This window comes from Bufo gargarizans, chromosome 5 (assembly GCF_014858855.1).
Source record: "Bufo gargarizans isolate SCDJY-AF-19 chromosome 5, ASM1485885v1, whole genome shotgun sequence".
Taxonomy (NCBI): domain Eukaryota; kingdom Metazoa; phylum Chordata; class Amphibia; order Anura; family Bufonidae; genus Bufo; species Bufo gargarizans.
In genome coordinates this window covers 331,226,696-331,253,838 of record NC_058084.1, presented here as the reverse complement: position 1 = coordinate 331,253,838, position 27,143 = coordinate 331,226,696, and the positions used below count along the sequence as shown (strand labels likewise).

The window sequence follows — 27,143 nt, the reverse complement described above, 5'->3', positions numbered from 1 at the left end:
TTTGCAATTGCACCATATTGTGTCAACGTCAAACGGATCCGTCCCCGTTGACTTGCATTGTAAGTCAGAACGGATCCGTTTGGCTCCGCACGGCAAGCAGCGTTTTGGTGTCCGCCTCCAGAGCGCAATGGAGGCGGAACGGAGCCAAACTGATGCATTCTGAAAGGATCCTTATCCATTCAGAATGCATTGGGGATGAACAGATCCGTTCGGGGTCGCTTGTGAAAGCCCTCAAATGGATCTCACAAGCGGAACCCCAAACGCAAGTGTGAAAGTAGCCTTAAAAATGCCCGATCAGTCAGAAAAATGCATTGAAATGCCGGATCTGTCTTTCCGGTGTCATCCGGCAAGACGGATCTGGCATTTATTTAATTCACCTTTTTTTCGGTCTGCGCATGTGCAGACTGGAAGGACGGGTCTGGCATTCCGGTATTTTGAATGCCGGATCCGGCACTAATACATTTCTATGGAAAAGAAATGCAGGCATTCAGGCAAGTCTTCCGTTTTTTTTTTGCCGGAGATAAAACCATAGCATGATGCGGTTTTATCTTTTGCCTGATCAGTCAAAATGACTGAACTGAAGACATCCTGATGCCTCCTGAACGGATTGCTCTCCATTCACAATGCATGGGGATAAAACTGATCAGTTATTTTCCGGCATTGAGCCCTTTTGACGGAACTCAGTGCCGGAAAAGAAAAACGCTAGTGTGAAAGTACCCTTGTTGTATAGTTACCAAATGGTCTTGGGAGTATCTTTATATTTGAATCTTGTGTACAAGTCTCTCCGTATGTGATGTTTATTTAATTACTTCCATATATATGCTCATCAATAATAATTCTTGTAATATCAATATTGGAACACTGTACAATATACTTATTTTATCCTTTCACTCTTGTGTCTCGCCGAATACAGCCTGCCTAAATCCACCTTTACATCGATGCTGTATTTACCCAGTGCCTTTTTTATTGTGAAATTGTGTACACTGACCTAAAATAAAACAAGTGAGGCCTGAAGTTCTTTAGATGTCCATCTAACTTCTTTTGTGACCTCTTGCATGAATTGTTGATGTGCTCTTAGTGAAATTTTAGTAGGTTGGACACTATTGGAAAACCTCACCACTATTCCACATTTTCTTCAATTGTGACCAATGGCTATAATGAAGGTTTGCTGGAGTCCCAGAGCCTTAGCTCTTTGTAATCCTTCCCAAACTCGTAGATTTCAATGCCTTTGTTTCACACCTGTATATGAGTCTCTTTAGAGTGTGAAATCATGTGCTGCTTTTTGAGATCTAGCTTGCCTCACATTGCCAGACAGGTTCTATTTAATGGGAATCTGTCATCAGAAAAGAACCTATTGTTTAAATCACATTTTTCAGTAGTTTTTTTTTTAAAGAGTTTTTTCACTGGCCATTAGGTCCAGTGAAAAAATGTTATGATTTCCTGTTCAGTAGCTATTATCATTACCTCCGCAGGCAAAATTACAATGACAAGTACCATCTACAGGCTCCACCATTCACAATAGGTGATATCACAACTTATCAACTCCCTCCTGACCTCTGCATCGGTCACAGAGCAGGCCTAGAAAACTCTTCCCAAGTCAATAGGGTCCTCTCCTGTCCATTGCGTCCATGGCCCATATACTCTCAAAAGACAGAAAGTCCTAACATATTGTAGGCCTTGTGGGCATTGTGAAAAAAGTAAAATTTTAGTTAGCTTTTTTTTTATATAGATAGTGACATGGAAAATAAAAAAAGTGTTACAAAAGCAGTGAACCTTCAGGGACAATACCTTTTAGATGAATTTCACAGACAAGACCACTTTTTCTTGACGAAACCCCCTAAGTTCTAACACATAACCCAGTAGAATAAGGCAGAAACTTTAATAGAAGTATGCTGCAATATGTATAACCAGAATTACATGTATTCATTATTTCAATGTATTTAATATACACTGACCTAAATAATTATTAGGAACACCATACTAATATGTTGTTGGACCCCCTTTTGCCTTCAGAACTGCCTTAATTCTACGTGGCATTGATTCAACAAGGTGCTGATAGCATTCTTTAGAAATGTTGGCCCATATTGATAGGATAGCATCTTGCAGTTGATGGAGATTTGAGGGATGCACACCCAGGGCACGAAGCTCCCGTTTACCACATCCCAAAAGATGCTCTATTGGGTTGACATCTGGTGACTGTGGGGGCCATTTTAGTACAGTGAACTCATTGTCATGTTCAAGAAACCAATTTGAAATGATTCGAGCTTTGTGACATGGTGCATTATCCTGCTGGAAGTAGCCATCAGAGGATGGGTACATGGTGGTCATGAAGGGATGGACATGGTCAGAAATAATGCTCAGGTAGCCCGTGGCATTTAAACGATGGCCAATTGGCACTAAGGGGCCTATTACACCACCACCAGCCTGCACAGTGGTAACAAGGCATGATGGATACATGTTCTCATTCTCTTTACGCCAAATTCAGACTCTACCATTTGAATGTCTCAACAGAAATCGAGACTCATCAGACCAGGCAACATTTTTCCAGTCTTCAACAGTCCAATTTTGGTGAGCTCGTGCAAATTGTAGCCTCTTTTTCCTATTTGTAGTGGAGATGAGTGGTACCCGGTGGGGTCTTCTGCTGTTGTAGCCCATCTTTCTTTCCTATTCTGATATTCAGTTTGGAGTTCAGGAGATTGTCTTGACCAGGACCACAACCCTACATGCATTGAAGCAACTGCCATGTGATTGGTTGACTAGATAATCGCATTCATGAGAAATAGAACAGGTGTTCCTAATAATTCTTTAGGTGAGTGTAAATAATATTTAATATATGGCGTTGATAAGGAGTAGTCAACATCTACATGAGAATCGTTTGAGACATTTTTCAACAGTAGAAGCACAGTCTACTAAAGGCACTAACTCGTCTTTGCTGAAACTTCTCTTAACATACTTAGATGAATATTAATATATGTAAAATATGAAGGATTACTTTGCAGTTAGGCAGTTCTTTTACGAAGGTAGCAGAGTGCTGCAGGAAATAAAGAGATGAACATTCCACTATGAACTCTACCATTTACCCATTTACCCCTCTCCATATCTTTGCATTTTTATCCCTTTGTGGTTATATAAATAATGTTCCTAAAGACCTTCGGCCTACAGAAGGGATTTGTATGTTCCAGTATATTTATTTATTTATATTTTTATATTGTGACCTCTATGTCATTTTTAACATTTTTTAATATTTACATGTAATAAAAAGTTTTTTAGGTTAAATATCTAGCAGGGCATAGTTTTATAGTATGCTAGTTATATTTTTAGAAAAAAAACGCATCTAAACTGAAAAAAACGCAACCATACCGCATCAAAACCGCAATGGAAGAAACTGTATTGAATTGATCCAGATTTCGGAAATTCCAGATTACTGAATGCAGTATAAGAGGAGGAGTGGGATGTAGAGCGCTTCAACCACTGAGGAAGGGGTGTAGACGCCCCGAAACGCGTCTGGTGTCAGGAAGAAGCGCCCACCCAACCTGCGGAACATTTACTATTAAATTGCATGGCCATGCGATAGGAGAATTTTCAGCTACGATCACCGCTTCAATATACCGCTCTAATATACAAGAACGGACTCTACTGCATAAGCACCGATCCTGCGTATCCAGCCCCGCGATATCGTGACGTCATCCGCCTGAGACGTGCAAGGCGGGACGCCGAAGCGACGAACACTGTACGCACCTCGTGGAAGGGCTGTGAGATCTGACAGCGGGACGCAGTGCCAGGACTCAGGTAGGAACCTGAACTGTTAAATTTGAACAGCAGTGAACTTACCGTTCAGGGCGGTCATATCGATGGTAAGAAGAGGATTACACTTGGAGTGATTTATTACGCTATGACGCTGGAACTGTTCATTATCTGAACCTGCACTTGGAGTAATTCTTGATATATACCACTAGGACATTTTCAAATAAGTTGCGGTTTGTGGCACAACGAATATCATTAGTGCCTACATTGTTTGCGATCTTCTATTTCCAGGAATTAGATAATAATATGGACTGCAGATTGTGGCACAATTAACATAACTGTTGCCATTGCATGTGATTCCTGTATAGGATGTACTAATAAGGTTTGCACCTCACCATCAGTTTACTGGTACCATTTTATATTTTAGTGTATGTGATTTGTGATTGTTTTATTATTATATTACTACAATATTTTATTGGACTTGGCAGGTCCTATCTGAATAAATATTAATATTGCACCCTATGGTCCAGGTGTTGTGAGTGCTCACTCCCCTTCTTTTCTTTACATGAGAATCGTTTGAGACATTTTTCAACAGTAGAAGCACAGTCTACTAAAGGCACTAACTCGTCTTTGCTGAAACTTCTCTTAACATACTTAGATGAATATTAATATATGTAAAATATGAAGGATTACTTTGCAGTTAGGCAGTTCTTTTACGAAGGTAGCAGAGTGCTGCAGGAAATAAAGAGATGAACAGAGAGAGAAAAAGGGCTAGAAGCAAGAGTACTGGCATGAGACTAAGACGTCGCACCGATTCCTAAGCTCAGATGAAAGAAATCCCAGTGCATTGCTGAAATGTATAATAGCCCATGTCCCACTGATATTATACTTTTTTTTCCAGAAGCACAACAAAACATAGATAAAATTGGTTAGCAATATTAATATCTCAAGAAAAAATTTGACAAACTTCAGAGAGGTGAGGTCTTATACAGGGTGGCCCACAAAAAAGTAGCCTGCCTCCAGCGATAGTATGACAAGATGAACGAGCAAGTGGACTTTGATTACCCACAAGTCACAAAAGATGCTGAAAGTGGTCCACGTTCACCTCTAGGCATCTTTGGGCACATCAGATTATGTTGTCTGATGCTACTTGTGATGTTGCGGATAGTGTTTGTGATGTTCTCCTTGAGTTCATCCAGGGGATGTGGATTGTTAGTGGACACTTTCTGTTTAAAATTTCCCCACAAATAAAAATCGCATGTTGACAAATCTGGGGAACGTGGTGGCCATAACCCCTTGGTCATAATTCATGAACCCGTGAGGTGCGGCATGTTCCCCATCTTGTTGAAAAAAAGCAGGACATTTTTTCTTCTGGTGTTAGTTGGTTGCAAAACTGTTTAAAGATGTCCAGGTAAATTGTGGTATTCATAGTTGATTTGAAGAAAATTGGGCCCACTATTCTGGTCGTGAAGTGGTGTTTGGTGAGTCAAATGGGGATTTTCAGCAGACCAGTATCTCGAATTCCGGGAATTTACGTGCTCTGATAAATGAAAGCAAGCTTTGTCCGCTGTGAAGTACAACAATGGGTCCAAATGTCTGTCAGCAATCATAGTCAGCAACCAAGTCCAGTCATTTCCACGTTTAGCTTTGTCAGACTCCTTCAGTTCCTGCACACGTTATTTGGTACGGTTTCAGGTTCAGGAGATTTCAGCACTCGCTGACACATCGTTCATGATACACCAACTTGCTGAGATGATCTTAGATTTGATATTTGGGTGCTACTTGCAATCCACTGCTGAATTTCATGCTCAACTTCAGCCGTCCTGATTGATGGAGGCCTTGGTTTCTTCATGTTTGATGCCATTTCTGAACCAGACTGGTGGTTTTGTTCCAGGGTACTTGTCGGCAAAGGTCTCTTGTGTTTCCTTAATCGATCTGCTTCACACATAGCCAACCACCATCACTATTCTCTGTTCCATGGGAGAACACCATCTTTCAGACACAAAAGGCCACTTTCTTCAAACGTAATAATAAATCAGTCTTAGTTGCCCACAGCAACCAATCAGAGCACAGCTTTCAGTTCCTACAGGGCTCTAAAAAATGAAAGCTGAGCTCTGATTGGTTGCTATGGACTACTAAAGCAAATTTACTATTAGGGAGTTTAGTTTGCAGATACTGGAGACGGGCTACTTTTTCATGGGCCAATGTGTACTACATAATATGTATTAATCTGCCTAGTTGTAGTCTGAATATCTAGCATCAAGAGAACAGTCATGAATCACTGCATAACTGGACACATTTGCCATTCGGAGGCCTGGGATATATGAGAACAACCACTATGACAACTACTATGCATTAGCCATTTGTTTGTTAGGCTTCTATTTTTTCCAGGTAAAAATATAATGGTTAGAATTTTTACAGAATCTTGTAGCCCCCATACAGTATAATATCTCCTTGTAGCCCCCATACAATATAATATCTCCTTGTAGTCCCCATACAGTATAATGTCTCCTTGTGGCCCCCATACAGTATAATGTCTCCTTGTAGCCTCCATACAGCATAATGTCTCCTTGTAGCCTCCATACAGTATAATGTCTCCTTGTAGCCCCCATACAGCATAATGTCTCCTTGTAGCCCCCATACAGTATAATGTCTCCTTGTAGCCCCCGTACAGTATAATGTCTCCTTGTAGCCCCCATACAGTATAATGTCTCCTTGTAGCCCCCATACAGTATAATGTCTCCTTGTAGCCCCCATACAGTATAATGTCTCCTTGTAGCCTCCATACAGTATAATGTCTCCTTGTAGCCCCCGTACAGTATAATGTCTCCTTGTAGCCCCCATACAGTATAATGTCTCCTTGTAGCCCCCATACAGCATAATGTCTCCTTGTAGCCCCCATACAGTATAATGTCTCCTTGTAGCCTCCATACAGCATAATGTCTCCTTGTAGCCCCCATACAGCATAATGTCTCCTTGTAGCCCCCATACAGTATAATGTCTCCTTGTGGCCCCCATACAGTATAATGTCTCCTTGTATCCCCCATACAGCATAATGTCTCCTTGTAGCCTCCATACAGTATAATATCTCCTTGTAGCCCCCATACGGTATAATGTCTCCTTGTAGCTCCCATACAGTATAATGTCTCCTTGTAGCCCCAATACAGTATAATGTCTCCTTGTATCCCCCATACAGTATAATGTCTCCTTGTGGCCCCCATACAGTATAATGTCTCCTTGTAGCCCCCATACAGTATAATGTCTCCTTGTAGCCCCCATACAGCATAATGTCTCCTTGTAGCCCCCATACAGTATAATGTCTCCTTGTGGCCCCCATACAGTATAATGTCTCCTTGTAGCCCCCATACAGTATAATGTCTCCTTGTAGCCCCCATACAGTATAATGTCTCCTTGTAGCCTCCATACAGTATAATGTCTCCTTGTAGCCTCCATACAGTATAATGTCTCCTTGTAGCCCCCATACAGTATAATGTCTCCTTGTGGCCCCAATACAGTATAATGTCTCCTTGTAGCCCCCATACAGTATAATGTCTCCTTGTAGCTCCCATACAGTATAATGTCTCCTTGTAGCCCCCATACAGTATAATGTCTCCTTGTAGCCCCCATACAGTATAATGTCTCCTTGTAGCCCCCATACAGTATAATGTCTCCTTGTAGCCCCCATACAGTATAATGTCTCCTTGTAGATCCCATACAGTATAATGTCTCCTTGTAGCCCCCATACAGTACAATGTCTCCTTGTAGCCCCCATACTGTATAATGTCTCCTTGTAGCTCCCATACAGTATAATGCCTCCTTGTAGCCTCCATACAGTATAATATCTCCTTGTAGCCCCCATACAGTATAATGTCTCCTTGTATCCCCCATACAGCATAATGTCTCCTTGTAGCCCCCATACAGTATAATGTCTCCTTGTAGCTCCCATACGGTATAATGTCTCCTTGTAGCCCCAATACAGTATAATGTCTCCTTGTAGCCCCCATACAGTATAATGTCTCCTTGTAGCCCCCATACAGTATAATGTCTCCTTGTAGCCCCCATACAGTATAATGTCTCCTTGTAGCCCCAATACAGTATAAAGTCTCCTTGTGGCCCCCATACGGTATAATGTCTCCTTGTGGCCCCCATACGGTATAATGTCTCCTTGTGGCCTCCATACAGTATAATGTCTCCTTGTAGCCCCAATACAGTATAATGTCTCCTTGTAGCCCCCTATACGGTATAATGTCTCCTTGTGGCCCCCATACGATATAATGTCTCCTTGTAGGCCTCATACGGTATAATGTCTCCTTGTAGCGCCCATACAGTATAATGTCTCCTTGTGGCCTCATACGGTATAATGTCTCCTTGTAGCCCCCATACGGTATAATGTCTCCTTGTAGCCCCCATACAGTTTAATATCTCCTTGTAGCCTTTATAGGACAGCAAGCCTGGGCTGCCGGAGGACCAGACAGACAGTGGAAGTGGACGGAGCCTGTCACCAAATTTGCTGCATGTTTTGAGTGTTTCTTTCTTCTAAATGGGTATGATTTACATTTGGAGACACACTCAGGTATTTGGGATTAGATTTATGATAACGGAATATTTAAATATTTTCAGTAATTTTATTTTCTAATTTCCTGGAGAACCTCTTTAATGAAAGGGTTTTTCCAGGTCTCCCATACTGATGATGTATCCTCAGGATCGGTCATCAATATCAGATCGATGGGGATCCAACTTCCACCTGCCCTCTGAAGTAGCACCTTTTCAGGCCCTGTTCTAGGCATTAGACAGTTTTGTGTGGATCATAAAGTCCATCAACATGAGGACAACAAGAAGTAGTAAATGCGAAATCAGCAACAAAATATCAAAAAATTATGAAATATATACACTTGCGGCAAATCTAGCCACCTATCCCACAAGGTGTTCAGACATACTGGTAGTAAAGTTTACCTTTATCATAGATCTCCTTTAATACGCCTCTCTTAATGAGTTCTTCTCTGCTCTGTCTCATTGAGATTTTCCGCTCTAGTGCTAAGAAAAAAGAGCACAATGAGAGAATTACAAATTACATGCATTCAGCGTTTTATTACATTTACCAGAAAAATCGGAATAAAATGTATACTTTCATCAAAGACCCCACTAAGTCTTGATTTTGAACAGTTCCTATAGAAACCCCATATAGTATTCATCATCTGTCTTCAGTTAGCTCCTGAACATTCCCTAGTGGTGGCTGCAGGAAGTCTAGTTATATTTTATATGCCCTGTTACAGTATATGGATGATCCAAAACGGGGACCATGTTTAGGATTCTCCCTCCTCCCAAGAGTTAAAGAACAGACCGGGTACATAGAGCAGCGTTTACTCTGGAGGACTCACCACAGCCATGTATCGCACAGTCTCCCATTAATATGAATGGGTTCCAAAGATGTGTGCAGCTTCCCACAGTGTCCATCAACTGGTCGCTGGAAGTTTCTGCATTCAGAGAGGGTGGTGATGTCCAGTCAAGACAAGTCTATTAAGGCCCCTTTCACACGGGCGAGATTTCCGCGCAGGTGCGATGCGTGAGGTGAACGCATTGCACCCTCACTGAATCAGGACCCATTCATTTCTATGCATCACTTGTGCGTTGCGTGAAAATCGCAGCATGCTCCTCTTTGTGCGTTTTCCACGCAACACAGGCCCCAAAGAAGTGAATGGGGCTGCATGAAAATCGCAAGCATCCGCAAGCAAGTGCGGATGCGGTGCGATTTTCACCCACGGTTGCTAGGAGACGATCGAGATGGAGCCCCGATCATTATTATTTTCCCTTATAACATGGTTATAAGGGAAAATAATAGCATTCTGAATACAGAATGCATAGTACAATAGCGCTGGAGGGGTTAAAAAAATAAATAAATAATTTAACTCACCTTAATCCACTTGCTCGAGCAGCCCGGCTTCTTCTTCTTTGCTGTGCACAGGAAAAGGACCTGTCACTACGCTCATCACATGGTCCGTCACATTACCCATCACCATGGTAAAAGATCATGTGATGGACCATGTGATGAGCGCAGTGGCGTCATCAAAGGTCCCATTCCTGTGCGAACAAGTGGATAAGGTGAGTTCAATATATATTTTTTTAACCCCTCCAGCCCTATTGTACTATGCATTCTGTATTAAGAATGCTATTATTTTCCCTTATAACCATGTTATAAGGGAAAATAATACAATCTACCCAGCACCTAACCTGTGAAGAAGTTCGGGTACCAAACATGCCGATTTTTCTCACGCACGTGCAAAATGTTTTGCACTCGCGTGGAAAAATTGCGCATTTTCCCGCGACACAACCGCATCTTTTCCGGGTCAAAAACATGACGCCCATGTGAAAGAGGCCTAACTTTGGCTGTGGAACTGTAGGGGATTTGGAGCTTTGTAACACAACAATGGAGTTACGGCCACTTGGTTTTGGACTTGTTTTCAAGCGGAGAGACAGTCAGATATATAGCAAATTAGTGACTGCCTGACAGAACTTGGTAGAACAGTACAAATATATTTTAGAGAGCTATTATTATCAGGAGTAATGTGAATATGGATATTTATTCTGCTGGGTTCTGCTCCTGCAAATGCCAAGAAGGTGGTGCTTCACTCTTCTCTCTCCCTGAGTGACAGCTGTAGCATCCAACCAGGAGACCACTAGAGCTGTTACTTAGAGCAGAGGGGCTGTCAAACAGCTCAATGAAGAGAGCACTTCACTCCTGGACACTTCTGGAGCAGAACATGGCAGAATAAAAGTTTATATTCGCACAATTTCAAATAATAAAAGCTCTACAAAATGTATGTTTGTCCTGCCCTCTCCAGGCAGTTAAACTCTCTTTAACACACTGCCAGTCCCTACAACAGTGCCACTACTAGTTCTTACAATCTGAGGCTACTTTGACATCTGCATTTTTGCTGGATCCGTCATGATTCAGCAAAAACGCTTCCATTATGATAATAGAACTGTCCGCATCCGTTACTAACGATCTGGTTGTATTATCTCTAAAATGGCCATGATAAATCCAGCACTAAAACCCTTGTAAGTCAATGGGCGCCGGGTCCGTTTCTTGTGTATCCAAGAAAACAGATCTGGCACCATCGACTTACATTGTGTGTCATGCCGGATCCGTCTTGCTTCGCATCCCATGTCGGACAGAAAAACGCTGTTTGAAGCGTTTCTCTGTCCAGCATGGGAATGCAACCAAACGGAATGGAATGCATTCTGTTCAGTTATGTCCCCTTTGACAATGAATGGGGACAAAACTGAAGCTTTTTCCTCTAGTATTCAGATCGGATCACGGATCTCGATACCGGAAAGGAAAAGCGCAGGTGTGAAAGTAGCCTTACAATAGGATTGATACATGTACACCATAGAGATTCTTGAATTCCCTGGTACTGGGTAATATGGGTAGTAATAAAACTACCCAATGGGGCGAATTTATCAAGAACTGACAGATATCCCCGGTGACGCCACAGAATGCATCATCATAAATTAGCTGTCCATGCGCCGAAACTGAAATTTACGATAGCTATGGAAAAACTGATGTAAGCGATGATAAATGTTCCGAAGCCTATGGCCCACCCACCCCCTTTAAAGAAACCTTTTCTAGATTTTATTTTCTAGATTTGGGCGCCATGGTGTTTAAAAAGGGGTGGGGGAGGGAGAATTTCTCCCGTTGTTTTTAGGACCTATCCAGCACCCTCTTTTTTTTAGCAGGAGTCCTTCGCATCAGTGTCAGTATTTTCAGAAACACTCTTTTATGTGAAAATCAGTGCCGTGGTAAACTAGCAGGCTCAATTTCAAGATTCTTCCAAGACATCTGACACCTGCATAAATAAGCAATGAGCTGCGCACACATCAGAGGTTTGAGACTGTCAGATGAAGCGCCAGAGATATGCTCTAGATAGCGGCTTACAACTCCACTATCTCTTAAAGCAAATTAAAGGTCAGTCTTTTGGCACACAGACATTTGTCACAGCAGTCACCAAGGAACCTTACAGAGTACCCTCCTAACCCACCTCCTCCATGCACAGAAGTCTCTGGTTCTAGCGTCCAATAGACGCTGTCACAAAGCAAGAATATATCACCATAGTCGTTGTATAGATTGTTCTGTAAACGGAGCAAAAGTGATCAATTACCGAGTGGTGTAAAAGCATGGAATGACGGATCGGCAAGCGATAATCGTTTAGTTTGTCGTTCTGGTGATCGCTGATACAGACACCTAAATTATAAATGGGTACGGTTTACAGCACGGATGTGGAATCGTTACGCCACTAATGTCATGTTAATTATTTCAGCAAGAAATACGTGCACAAACCACAAAAGGGTGTGGATTCGAAATGAGATCATGATCGACAAGTTGCCAGCCAGGGATTTAGAGAGGTGACAAAATTAAGGGGTTGTCTCACTTCAGCAAATGGCATTTATCATGTAGAGAAAGTTAAAGGGAACCTGTCACCGGGATTTTGGGTATAGAGCTGAGAACATGGGTTGCTAGATGGCCGCTAGCACATCCGCAATACCCAGTCCCCATAGCTCTGTGTGCTTTTATTGTGTAAAAAAACCGATTTGATACATATGCAAATTAACCCGAGATGAGTCCTGTACGTGAGATGAGTCAGGGACAGGACTCATCTCAGGTTAATTTGCATATGTATCAAATAGTTTTTTTTACACAATAAAAGCACACAGAGCTATGGGGACTGGGTATTGCGGATGTGCTAGCGGCCATCTAGCAGCCCATGTCCTCAGCTCTATACACAAAATCCCGGTGACAGGTTCCCTTTAATACAAGGCACTTACTAATGTGCTGTTATTATCCATATTGCTTCCTTTGGTGGTGTTATTCATTTTTTTTATCACATTATACACTGCTTGTTTCCATGGTTACGACCACCCTGCAATCCATAAGCAGTGGCCATGCTTGCACACTACAGGAAAAAGTACCAGCCTATGTGAGCTCCCACAGCCCCGGCCACCAGAGAGGCTGATGCTTTTTCCTATAGTGTGTAAGTACGGCCACTGCTTATGGATTGCAGGGTGGTTGTAGGCATGGAAACGAGCAGTGTATAATGTGATGGAAAAATAAATCCAGCCAGCAAAGGAGGCAATATGGACGATAACAATACATTAGTAATTGGCTTGTATTGACTTTCTCCACATAATAAATGCCACTTGCTGAAGTGACACAACCCCTTTAAGGACAAGAGAAATAAAGTAGCAGAATTTTTGATTAAATAAAATGTTTATCTCAGAGTAGAGCTATACTACACTGGACACATTACGAGAGGCCAGTTAATAAAAAAAATAAAAAAAAAACATGATAAAAATAATTCAAGGGAAAAGAAAAAAAGGTAACCAGCAACTGAGGTGGTTCAGACTTCCCCAGGTACATTTATATACTGTACTGTACATATTGTATAAAGACAGGACATTTCAGAGAAATCCTACAGTATTTGTATGGCCACCTACTATACTACCTACCTGATGGCTCTTAGAGGGAACCAGTTAGGAGCTTTATGTCGCTGAACCCATGGGCCATCATGATATATCGACACTCCGCTGGTTACAAACTGCAATGGTTTCCTGTAAAAATCTAATGAATTGCCGGGAAGAGGGAGAAGAGCCACAGGGCCGGCTTCTCCTCGCCTGGCTTGATTGACACCTCGGGATCTGTCAATGAAGCAGAGCCCGCAGAGAGAACCTGGAGGGGATCCGACCCCTGACTCTTCTTCCCATGGAGGAGTTTCAGAGTAAAACCCAGAACCTTTTGGCATTTCATGCTGCTTGTGATTCAGCCGGCAGAAATCTTTTGACAGGTTTCCTTAAATGTTCCAAATTTGTGCAGCTGTGATGCAGAAGTGACGTTGTGACCAGTGGTGTATCTTGGTTTTGTGCTGCCCTAGGCGAGACTAAACTCGGGCACCCCCTAATATAAATTTGACCCCCCCCCCCTTCCTGTCAAGGCCAAACCCCTTTCTCTCTAAATCCCACCCCTTCCTATGTGCCATCCACAGATCCCCCTCCCCTAAACAGTGACATCCACAGATCCTTCCTAAACAGTGCCATCCACAGATCCCCCTCCGCTAAACAGTGCCATCCACAGATCCTCCTCCCCTAAACAGTGCCATCCACAGATCCCCCTCCCCTAATCAGTGCCATCCACAGATCCCCCTCCCCAACGCTCACAGGAGTACATTTATAAACTAATCAGTAACTTTAACTTTATTCATTGGTGATCTCTTTACTGGATACCTTACTCTGTCTTAGCTCCGGTAACAGCAGGCAGTGCGGGTGGGCAGCGCTCACTCACTGACGTCACGCGCCTGCGCAGCCTAGTGAGTGATTAAAGTTAACGTTACTGATTAGTTTATAAATGTTCTCCTGTGAGCGGCGTGGCCCTGTATATTCTAACCACCAGGCAAGCGTCCCTGTCACCATGGGAACGCCTGGGGGTTAGAATATACCATCGGATTTGAGTTTTCACGATCTCACTGAGATTGTGAAAACTCAGATCCGATGGTATATTCTAACCCCCAGGCAAGCGTCCCCGTCACCATGGGAACGCATGGGGGTTAGAATATAACATCGGATCTTCTGAGTATACCGGCATATAAGACGGATGGGACAAGGGGCAAACAATGTATTTTGGCGCCCCTATTGGCAAGTGCCGCCCTAGGCAAATGCCTTGTTTGCCTTATGATAGATACGCCACTGGTTGTGACCTGTCTCTCGCTCCAATGCATGTGGCAGAGTTAATGTTTTCCAGGCTCCTGACACTGATGACCTGTCCTCAGGATAGGTCTTTAATATCCGATTAATGAGGGTTCAACACCCCACATCCCCACCGATCAGCTGTTCCCTTCAGCGTCCAGAGCTGGAGCTAGCACTATGAATGGAGCAGAAAGCAAAGGTCTGTTCAAAGTGTAGTGGCCATGCTGGGATACTGCAGCTCAGCTCCTATGGAAGTAAATAGGCCACTACACCATGAGCGGAGCTGTCCCTCCTGTTCCATTCAAGTTGCTAGTCGGAGGCTGCAAGGAAGACCTGATCATTGGGGGTGCGGGGTGTCAGACCCTAAATGATTGGATATTAATGACCTATCCTGAAAGGGGCTGTGCCGATATAGGCATTTGCCCCTCATGGTAGCAATTGAGACTTATATATAGTAGGTTGTCTTGTTGGATTTGTCTCTCTCTCCCTATTCCCCTGCTTTCCCTCCTTTCCCGCCATTATTCTCCACAGGTGAATCAAAGGTCAGCCGGCAACCAAAGGTGATTGGCCAGGAATGGTTGCTGATCGGTTGCTGGGCAAAGGGCTAATTTTAGCTGAAGTTATGGATTGGCCGAGTCAAGTTTCAGCGGTAAAAGAAGGTGTATTTATTGAGGACACTCACCTGTGGGAGCTCTGTCAGCGGCTGGGGAAAAGAAGAGGAAGGATCGTGTCCCGCCCTCCCAATGTTTTTTTGTCGCGGTCTTTGAAAAGGGGGGAGTGTAAAAGGGTGGGGGGGGGGGGGTTAGTCGCTCAGCCTTACTGGGTGGACTCTGGATGAGTAGTGCACTAATGGACTCGAGTTAATATTGGAAAAGTTTAATGGCTTAATAATTTATGGTATTTTATTATTTATGGTTACCCACCTTTCCCTCCCCAGTTAATAAAGACCGCGGCTATTTTTTATCCACAATGGTAGTCGTGTATTATTTATTATATTATAAGGTGAATTGTCGAATATGGCACCATGAGAAGTCATCAGTATCGGGAGCCTGAAAATCCCCTTTAACTGGAGCAATCTTTAAATGACATCTTGTATACTGTACATCCCACACAACACCTCTACCGGAGAATCGTGGCAGACTGTACATGTGCCTATTCTTCAGAGTTGTAAAACGTGGACAACGTGCCGATGTACTGCAAAAATAAAGGTTTATTTTAATCCTTTCTAAACTGCAAGTTTTAATATTGGCCACGTGGCTTCATTTTTTAAAGGCTCATGATTAATACTTATCTTATAGTATTTACTACAGTACTTTTATTCATATCATGGCAGCCCTCCATTCTCCACACATTCTGCTTTCTCCATTCATGGTATGACACATGGTTAGATTTAGAGATGAGTGAATTTCCACTTATGAAATTCGTTTGCGATTCGTTTACTGGTAAAAGCAGAATTGCGTTACGGATTGTGTTACCACGAACCATAACGCAATTCTATGACGGAATGACAGAGTCCTCCCCTGCATGATGGAAACAGGACGGATCCGTTTTGCAGCCCATGGACTTCTATTATGACGGAATAAATAACGGAATGCCTCTAAAGGCATTCCGTCATAGAATTGCGTTATGGTCCGTGGTAACGGAATCCATAATGCAATTCATCTTTTACCACCAAACAAAGCGTGAACGAATTTCAAAATATGAAATTCGCTCATCTCTAGTTAGATTTCTGCACCGCTGTATTAAATGGAAGCTATTTAAGACCTCCTCCTCCACTCACAGCTGGATCCAGGAACTTGCTGCTGCCTCATTAAGCAGACTCATTTCATTTACTGATCTTACTATCGAGCTTACTATAGCAGACGGTGAATAATCGTAATACATTCATTACAATCTGCTGCTCGGCTCTGCCTTTCATGAGTCACCTGCACAACCATACTACCCAGCCATAAGAAACTTATTTTATGATGAGACTAGAGGAGGTGATATTTAGGGTACATTCACACGACGGCGCCCCTTTAACAGCCATCAGGTTGCCGTTTTCATAACTACTGCAGTCTATGGTTCTATTCACATGGCTGTTTTGTTACTGGGTCGTGAAGAATGGGCGTAAAAAAATAGGGCATGTCCTATTTTGTCTGTTATCATGGACCAACAGCCCCTATACAGTTCAAGGGTTCTTTCTATGTTGTGAGAATGTAGCCTAAGGGTGTTGCCACATGTTCAGGTTTTTTGGTGCAGTTTTCAAAGCCAAAAGCTGATCGCAGCTCCCTGTCAGAGGTCGGGTGCCGGCTATTTGATTCCGGCACCCGCCTCCTGTATTTGTATTAACAGGTCAGTTATCTTCATTGGTGGCGCAGTGCGCCCCCCCCCCCCAGTATAATAAACATTGGTGGCGCAGTGCGCTCCCCCAGTATAAGAAACGTTGGTGGCACAGTGCGCCCCCCCCCCCCAGTATAAGAAACGTTGGTGGCACAGTGCGCCCCCCCAGTATAAGAAACGTTGGTGGCACAGTGCGCCCCCCCCCCCCCCCAGTATAAGAAACGTTGGTGGCACAGTGCGCCCCCCCCAGTATAATAAACGTTGGTGGCACAATGCGCCCCCCCCCCCCCCCCCCAGTATAAGAAACATTGGTGGCACAGTGGGAAGTGCCAATGAGGGTTAAAAAAAATAAAAATTAACTCACCTCCTCCAATTGATCGCGTAGCTGCCGGTCTCCTGTTCTTTCTTCAGGACCTGTGGTGACGTCACTGAGCTCATCACATGGGCCATTACCATAGTGATGGATCATGTGATGAGCACAGTGATGTTACCACAGGTCCTGAAGAAAGAACAGGAGACGATCAATTGGAGGAGGTGAGTTAATTATTTATTTTATTTCTAACCCTCATTGGCACTGCCCACTGCGCCACCAATGTTTATTATATTGAGGGGGGGGGGCGCACTGCGCCACTGTTTATTATACTGGGGTGTTGGGGAGGCGCACTGCGCCACCAATGTTTATTATACTGGGGTGTTGGGGGGGGCACTGCGCCACCAATGTCTATTATATTGGGGGGCGCACTGCGCCACCAATGTTTATTATACTGGGGTGTTGGGGGGGTGCACTGCGCCACCAATGTTTATTATACTGGGGTGTTGGGGGGGCGCACTGCACCACCAATGTTTATTATACTGGGGTGTATATAATGTTTATTATATTGACCTTCTACTAAGCATTCTGTATTAAATAATGCTATTATTTTCCCTTATAACCATGTTATAAGGGAAAATAATACAGTGAATAGACTTTCATCCTAGCAACCATGCGTGAAAATCGCACCGCATCCGCACATAGAGCATGCTGCGATTTTCACGTAACGCACAAGTGATGCGTGAAAATCACCGCTCATGTGCACAGCCCCATAGAAGTGAATGGGTCCGGATTTAGTGCAGGTGCATTCCGGTATTTTGAATGCCGGATCTGGCACTAATACATTCCTATGGGAAAAAATGCCGGATCCGGCATTCAAATCTTTTTCGCCGGAGATAAAACTGTAGCATGCTGCGATTTTATCTTTTGCCTGATCAGTCAAAATGACTGAACTGAAAACATCCTGATACATCCTGAACGGATTGCTCTCCATTCATAATGCATGGGGATAAAACTGATCAGTTCTTTTCCGGTATAGAGCCCCTAGGACGGAACTCTATCCTGGAAAAGAAAAAACCTAGTGTGAAAGTACCCTAAAATATTAAGTTTAAATCCCCCCTTTCCCAATTTTACATATAAAATATATAAACAATAAATAAATAAACATATTAAATAGTGCTGTCCAAACTATTAAATTATTACAAATTATCTCCTATGCGGTGAGCATTTGCCATTTTTTAGTCACCTTGTCACCCCAAAAATAGGATAGAACTGTTCTATTATGGGCTGAACGTTTCATAAAATGCGAAATGCACGCGGCTTTTTTTGGTGTTGAAAGCAAATCAAAATTTTGGTATCAAAACAACCCTACGCCGATCTGATCGGCGTAGCGTTGTCAAGATACAAAAATTTTAATTCGGTTTCGATTTGGCGACTAAAAATTTTATTTGGCTCCTACATTTTTCAGTTCAGGAGCCAATGGCTACTAGGTATTTTTTTTAGTCTGGAGCACTGGAAGTACGGTAATATCTAGGGGTCTCCGGGAATTATTTAAAATGGCTGCCAGCAGCCTGTCCTAGAATGTGAGCAGGACTGGTTGCCTCCACTTGCAGAGCTGCCTGGGGGGAGGGGGGGGGGGGTGAAAGGTCTGGACCTCACTGCACACTACCCTGCTCTTCAATAGATGGTAATGATGTGACCCTGCCTATGAAATGTCCTCATGGCTGAGCAGCCTGACAGGGAAACTGTGCAGTGAGGCCCTGCCCCCATCCCCAGTCAGCTCTGCAAGTGGTGGCAACCAGTCCTGACGGCATTCTGGGAGGTTGCTGGTGGCCATTTTATATAATTCCCACAGAACTCTTAATACTTTCTCTTCTTTTATGATATACACCTGATTTTGGCTTCAAAAACTGCATAAAAAACCTGAAAAACTGAACCTGTGGCAGCACCCTAATTTATGGGGACTAAGTCAACACATTTTTTTAACAGTAGATGTCCATATATTGGAGAGCTGTTTTAGCTTCTTCAGTGGGGTTGCATCTACCAGGAATGCTCATTGCATTATGATTGTATTGCACTGAAATGAGCTAATTTGGTGAATGTTTATGGAATCTCTAAAATGTATCCCACTTCTGACTCTTAATAGAGATACGACAGAGGGTATGTTAAGCATAGGTTCCTAATCATTTGGAGGTCGTGAGCCATTTGCATATATGACATGATATGTTGAGTAACACTGGCAATTAAAAAAGACACACTATTGGCCTCTGTTGGATGAAGGAGTGGCCCTGAAAGTGATGTGAACAGAGCCTTACTTAGGTGTTAGTGATTTGACATTAGAATTGCTATGATCTCCCTGGTCTCATCAATGCACAACGGTATCTGCAGAAGCTATATGCAGGGGCCCTGAGAGCCACTGGGTAAACCACCCTTTATGAAGAACAATCCACAATCACTATTGAAAGGACCAATTTGTTACTTTGTCTGTCTGGGAGGCTGGAGATGAACCAACAAGGGGGTTCTTCAAGTGAGTAGAACAAAAAGACCTAACACAGAACTTCCCTATACAGCAGTTGCCAATCGAACAACCACAAACCTTGAGTTCTTCATGAAGCCTACAGCCATATACGTCAGTGCACACCTCTGAAGATGTTCATTTAGAATTTAGCTGCCCAAGGTAAAAATTCCCTGATTTGACAGTGGCATTCTGTTGAGAAAAATCTGTAACATTTATGCCATGTGTGGCCATACCCTAACAGGTTATTTTTGTGTGGAGTTCTTAGCTACCATAATTTCCAACTAAGAAATGTACTGATTACCTAGAATAACACATCTCTAGTCAATGCCTCGAAGGGACGCGCATAACATCCCCAGCAATCTAGAACCCAGAACCCCTCTTCTTTCATGTAATAGGGTAATGCAACACTTTGCAAAAACAATGTACCAAGACTGATTCTTTTCTTCATGTGTACCAAAGAGTAACTCCAAGCAATATCTCACATGGGCAAGTACCTGAGAAAATATTTGATTTCCTAATTTAAAAAATATTCATTTCCGTAAAAATTCACAATAATGTTTGATATTAAGGAGACACTTCCAAAAGTCCTTCACACATTCTGCATGATCTGCCTATGGAGAATTTGAAGAATTCATTTACTATTTTAAGACTTTGATGTGGGTTGTGCAGCTGTAGATATTTTGTGCAGCCTAGCAACTCACACAGGCTTGTAACAGCTTTAAGCCTCCAGAATTAGATGGCAAGAAGATTACTCCCATGTCAACCACCCCGTAAGTCTTGCACAGTCCCGACTGTACAGCAAGTGGAAGTGCCCAACTCACATGCAGTCACATTTATAGGAATTTGGAGAAAAACCTGCCATAGTTTAATGGGTTTCGTTTTACCGGCGTTCACTATGTGGTAAACCTGACCAGTTACCGTCATCGTCAGTGTGATTATGGCGATACCCCATTTATATCGTTCTAGTATTTTAACCCCTTAAGGACCCAGGACGAGAATGCTTGTCCTAAATCGCCGGTACTTTATACCCCAGGACGAGCATTCTTGTCCTACGGTCCTCCCTTCCCCCTTGTGCGATGTCGCGATCAGCAGCACGGATTAGGCTGTTACTGACAGCCGGATCCCTGTTGCATCCACCAGCATCGGTGATAACGCCATTGCCGGTGGATTAACCCCTCATATGCCACGGTCAGCGCTGACCACGGCATATGGGAGTTTTGCGCTCCCTCTCCTCATACATCGGGTCCCCACGCTGCAGTTGCCACGTCAGCCCCAAGCCATTCAAAGGCACCAGCTACGGAGGCCTATGAGGCCCAGCCCCCAGGCTGGGCTTCATAGGCAAACTATCGGTGTATTACACTGTGTAATACACTGATAGTCAATGCAGTACAATACAGATGTATTGTGCTGCATTGAAACAGGGATCAGTCTCTGTAATGTTGAAGTCCCATAGTTGGACAAAAATAAAAAATAATAAAAGTGAAATACAAATGTTTTTAACAATAAAAAAATATAAAGTTTCAATAAAAAAAGCCCCTTTCCCATAAAAAGAGACATAAAATTGTAAAAAATAGAAACAAAATAAAAACCAGACATATTAAGTATCGCCGTCATCTCATCTCATAAAAAATGAGACCCTAACTAAGACAATTGACCAAAAAAAGGAAAGATATGGCTTTCAGAAAATGGAGACCTAAAAACATCATTTTTTTGTTTCACAAATGCTTTTATTGTTTAAAACTAAAATATACCGGTATTTAAAAAAAAACAGACATATTAGGTATTGCTGCGTCTGTAACAACCTGCTCTATAAAAAAAATCACATGACCTAAGCTGTCACACCATAAAAAAACTAATAAAAACTGTGCCAAACAAAGCCATTTTTTGCCAACTTTCATCACAAAAAGTGTAATACCAAATGATCAAAAAGTCATATGCACCTAAAAATAATACCAATCAAATCAGAAAAAAATTAGACCCTAACTAAGACAATCACCCCAAAAATTAAAAAGATATGGCTCTCAGAAAATGGAGACACTAAAACATAATTTTTTAATGCTTTTATTGTTTAAAACCAAAATATATATATAAAAAAAAAGACATATTAGGTATCGCTGCGTCCGGAACAACCTACTCTATAAAAATATCACATAAGCTAACCAGTCTGGTGAACACCGTAAAAAAAATTAAAACTGTGCTAAAAAATCAATTTTTTGTCACCTTACATCACAAAAAGTGTAATACCAAATGATGAAAAAGTAGTTTGCACCCCAAAATAGTACCAATCAAACCGACATCTCATCCTGCAAAAAATGAGATCCTACCTAAAACAATCGCCCAAAAAGTAAAAAAGATATGGCTTTCAGAAAATGGAGACATAAAAACATGATTGTTTTTCTTTAAAAAAAAAGCTTTAATTGTGTAAAACCAAAATAATTATAAAAAAATAGACAAATTAGGTATCGCCGCATCCATAACAACCTGCTCTATAAAAATATCCCATGATTTACCCTGTCAGGTGAAAATATTATATTTTTTTTATAAAAACCGTGGCCAAAAAAAATACTTTTTTGTCACCATACGTCACAAAAAGTGTAATACTAAACGATCAAAAATTAGTATGTACTCAAAATAGTACCAATTAAATCGTCACCTCTTGCCGCAAAAACAGAGCCCCTACATAAGATAATAAAAATAATATGGCTTTCAGAAAAAGGAGACACAAAAACATGATTTATTTCAAAAATGCTTTATTATGTAAAACTGAAACAAAATAAAAATAAAAGTAGACATATTTAGTATTGTCGTGTCCATAACAACCTTCTCTATAAAAATAGCACATGATCTAACCTGTCAGGTGAACACCGTAAAAACCAAAAATAAAAACTGCCAGAAAAGCAGTTACCTTCCCTCACAAAAAGCATAATATAGAGCAATCAAAGGTCATATATACCACACTCTAGGGGTGCATTAAGGGGTCTTCAAATGTCATATGGCAACTTAAAATTATCCCAGTGAAATTGCCTCCCAAAATCCACATGGTGCTCCTTTCCTTCTGCGCCCTGCCGTGTGCCCGTACAGCAGTTTACGACCACATGTGAGGTGTTTCTGTAAACTGCAGAATCGGGGTAATAATTATTGAGTTTTATTTGGCTGTTAACCCTTGATGTGTTACAGGATAAATTTATTTTAAAAAAGCCAAAAAAAGTGAAATTTTAAAATGTCATCTCCTTTTTCCTTTAATTCTTGTTGAACACCTAAAGGGTTAACAAAGTTTATAAAAATCAATTTTGAATAACTTGAGCGGTGTAGTTTCTACAATGGGGTCATTTATGGGTGTTTTCCACTATGTAAGCCCCACATGAAGTGGTCCTTAACCTGCTCACGACCGCCGTACGCAGGATTGCGTCTTCTCGGCGGTCGTGCTCTTCTGGGTGGACGCGCCGGTGCGTCCTCTCGCGAGACGCGAGATTTCGGGGGAAGCCGGCCCGCGCATGCGCATCGCGGGCCGGCAAAATTCAAAAGACAATTTCGTCAGCAACCTGCCAGCCAATGATCGCGGCTGGCAGGTTGCTGATTTTCAAAAAAACGAATCAGCAGCCAGATAACCCATCATATTAGTAAATATGATGTGGTTATATGGCTGCTGTGCTCCTCTGCTCCTTCTTTTGGTCGGTTGGTTCCAGCAGAGGAGCAGAGGAGCACACATCACTGTGAGTACCCACCAACACCACACTTAGCCCCCAGATCACCTCCCAGCACCCAATTAACCCTTTGATCACCCCTTCTTGCCCCTGTCAATCACTAGTGAAAAGGAACAAAGTGATCAGTGCAAACTGTCACTTTTTTTTTTTCACTGGTATTGACCGTTAGGTTTTAGGTATAGTTTAGGCCCCTTGGTTAGGTAGTTTAGCGATCAGTTAGCGCCCAGCCCACCGCACCGCAGTCCCTTATTCGCTGATTAGCGTATCGCTAATCAGCATTTGTACTTTTATAGTATCTGGAAGTGATCAAAACTGATCACGGTCAGATCTATAATAGTATTAGTGTCACTTTAGTTCGCCCTCCACCCAAAACGCAGTGTTTGCCCGATCAGGCCTGATCGGTCACCCACACGTGTGTTCACCCACGCCTGCCCCACCGCAGTGACAAAAAAATTATTATTTTTTGATCACTGCACATTCACTTTACACGCGCTGCGGCGATAAAAAAATCAGTTTTGATATTTTTTATCAACCGCAGCGGCCTCCGGTACTTCGCTAGCCTCCCCTTTGTAAGACAGGCTTGCTTTTTTTTCTTGGGTAGTCTCAGGGAATACCCCTAAATTTAGTTGCCCAAATGTCTAACAGGGGGTATTCTTCTGAAGAGGCCTACAGGCTTCTGACCCAGTCGGATGAGGAATGGGAACCAGCTTCAAGAGCAGCAGAGTGGGGCTGGTGCTGTCGGATTACGTGGTGAGGCATACACCAGCAGCCCAGCCCTTCCTGGACCTAGTACCAGCACTGCCGTACAACCTGGTGAAGTGGCGAGCACCAGAAGGGCAGTTGAAGCTGGTACGGTGGCACGAGCAGTAGTGACCCCGTCGCAGCCACCGCATTGACGTGCCCGTAGAGCCCCTAGAATCCCTGAGGTGCTGGCAAACCCTGATTGGCAGTCCCCAACTTCAGCCGCACCTGTAGTTTTCCCTTTCACTGCCCAGTCTGGAGTTCGGGTTGAGACAGCTCAGATCGGTTCGGCCCTGGGATTTTTTGAGCTGTTCTTGACTGCGGAGCTCTTGGACTTAGTCGTGGCCGAAACAAATCGGTATGCCACACAATTTATATCCGCCAACCGGGGAAGCTCTTATGCCCAGTCTTTCCGGTGGAAACCAGTCCAAGTTTCCGAAATTAAAACTTTTCTGGGCCTCCTCCTCAACATGGGTCTAACTAAAAAGCATGAATTGCGGTCATATTGGTCCACGAACCCAATTCATCACATGCCCATGTTCTCTGCTGCTATGTCCAGGACACGATTTGAGACCACCCTGCGTTTCCTGCACTTTAGCGACAACACCACCTCCCGTCCCAGAGGCCACCCTGCTTTTGACCGGCTCCACAAAATTCGGCCCCTCATAGACCATTTCAACCTGAAATTTGCAGATTTGTATACCCCTGAGCAAAACATCTGCGTAGACGAGTCCCTGATACATTTTACCGGGCGCCTTGGCTTCAAACAATACATCCCAAGCAAGCGCGCCCGGTATGGGGTCAAATTGTATAAGCTCTGTGAAAGGGCCACAGGCTATACCCACAAATTTCGGATCTATGAGGGAAAAGATCAGACCCTGGAGCCGGTCGGTTGCCCTGACTACCTGGGGAGCAGTGGGAAGATAGTCTGGGACTTGGTGTCACCCTTATTCGGCAAGGGATACCATCTTTATGTGGACAATTTTTACACAAGTGTGGCCCTCTTTAGGCATTTGTTTCTAGAACGGATTGGCGCCTGTGGTACCGCGCGAACTAGTCGCGCGGGCTTCCCCCAACGGCTCGTTACCACCCGTCTTGCAAGGGGGCAGAGGGCCGCACTGTGTAACGAAGAACTGCTCGCGGTGAAATGGAGAGACAAGCGTGACGTTTGCATGCTCTCCTCCATTCACGCAGACACGACAATCCAAATTGAGTGAGCAACCCGTGTCATTGAAAAGCCCCTCTCAGTCCACGACTATAATTTGCTCATGGGAGGGGTGGACTTCAATGACCAGATGTTGGCTCCGTATTTAGTGTCCCGCAGAACCAGACGCTGGTATAAGAAGGTGTCTGTATATTTAATTCAATTGGCTCTGTACAATAGTTTTGTTCTCTACAGTAAGGCTGGGAGAACTGGATCCTTCCTCAAATTTCAGGAAGAGATCATCGCGAACCTCCTGTACCCAGGAGGTTCCGTGGCCCCATCCACCAGTGTAGTTAGCCGTCTACACGAGCGACATTTCCCCAGTGTCGTTCCTGGTACCTCAAACCGACCGCCACCCCGAAAAAAATGTCGTGTCTGTAGCAGGAGTGGAATAAGGCGTGACACCCGCTATTTCTGTCCTGACTGTCCTGACCACCCTGCCCTATGCTTTGGAGAGTGTTTCTGGAAGTACCACACACAGGTACACCTAGCATAGGGATCATCTCACCAGGACAGGCACACAGGGCTATTTAGGGGCCCAAATGTGTGAGAAGTACTTTGCAATCAAAATGTGTAAAAAATGGCCTGCGAAATCCGAAAGGTGCACTTTGGAATATGTGCCCCTTTGCCCACCTTGGCTGCAAAAAAGTGTCACACATCTGGTATCGCCGTACTCAGGAGAAGTTGGGGAATGTGTTTTGGGGTGTCATTTTACATATACCCATGCTGGGTGAGAAAAATATCTTGGTCAAATGCCAACTTTGTATAAAAAAAATGGAAAAGTTGTCTTTTGCCAAGATATTTCTCTCACCCAGCATGGTTATATGTAAAATGACACCCCAAAACACATTGCCCAACTTCTCCTGAGTACGGCGATACCAGATGTGTGACACTTTTTTGCAGCCTAGGTGGGCAAAGGGACCCACATTCCAAAGTGCACCTTTCGGATTTCACCGGTCATTTTTTACAGATTTCGATTGCAAACTACTTCTCACGCATATGGGCCCCTAAATTGCCAGGGCAGTATAACTACGCCACAAGTGACCCCATTTTGGAAAGAAGACACCCCAAGGTATTCCGTGAGGGGCATGGCGAGTTCCTAGAATTTTTTATTTTTTGTCAAAAGTTAGTGGAATATGAGACATTGTAAGGAAAAAAAAAATCATCATTTTCCGCAAACTTGTGACAAAAAATTAAAAATTCTAGGAACTCGCCATGCCCCTCACGGAATACCTTGGGGTGTCTTCTTTCCAAAATGGGGTCACTTGTGAGGTAGTTATACTGCCCTGGCAATTTAGGGGCCCAAATGTGTGAGAAGTACTTTGCAATCAAAATGTGTAAAAAATGGCCTGCAAAATCCGAAAGGTGCACTTTGGAATATGTGCCCCTTTGCCCACCTTGGCTGCAAAAAAGTGTCACACATCTGGTATCGCCGTACTCAGGAGAAGTTGGGGAATGTGTTTTGGGGTGTCATTTTACATATACCCATGCTGGGTGAGAAAAATATCTTGGTCAAATGCCAACTTTGTATAAAAAAAATGAGAAAAGTTGTCTTTTGCCAAGATATTTCTCTCACCCAGCATGGTTATATGTAAAATGACACCCCAAAACACATTCCCCAACTTCTCCTGAGTACGGCGATACCAGATGTGTGACACTTTTTTGCAGCCTAGGTGGGCAAAGGGACCCACATTCCAAAGTGAACCTTTCGGATTTCACCGGTCATTTTTTACAGATTTTGATTGCAAAGTACTTCTCACACATATGGGCCCCTAAATTGCCAGGGCAGTATAACTACCCCACAAGTGACCCCATTTTGGAAAGAAGACACCCCAAGGTATTCCGTGAGGGGCATGGCGAGTTCCTAGA

General features: G+C 43.2%; 1 protein-coding gene across 2 annotated transcripts in view; it reads right to left on the bottom strand.

The window, feature by feature from the left end:
• The window catches only part of PHACTR1 (phosphatase and actin regulator 1), a 310,321-nt gene that overhangs the window by 48,660 nt on the left and 234,518 nt on the right, over positions 1 to 27,143 (bottom strand). For both annotated transcript variants that reach the window (XM_044295041.1, XM_044295040.1), the window contains exon 3: positions 8,698 to 8,778. In XM_044295041.1, coding sequence (XP_044150976.1) covers positions 8,698 to 8,778 — 81 coding nt within the window. The remainder of the gene's footprint in view (positions 1 to 8,697; positions 8,779 to 27,143) is intronic.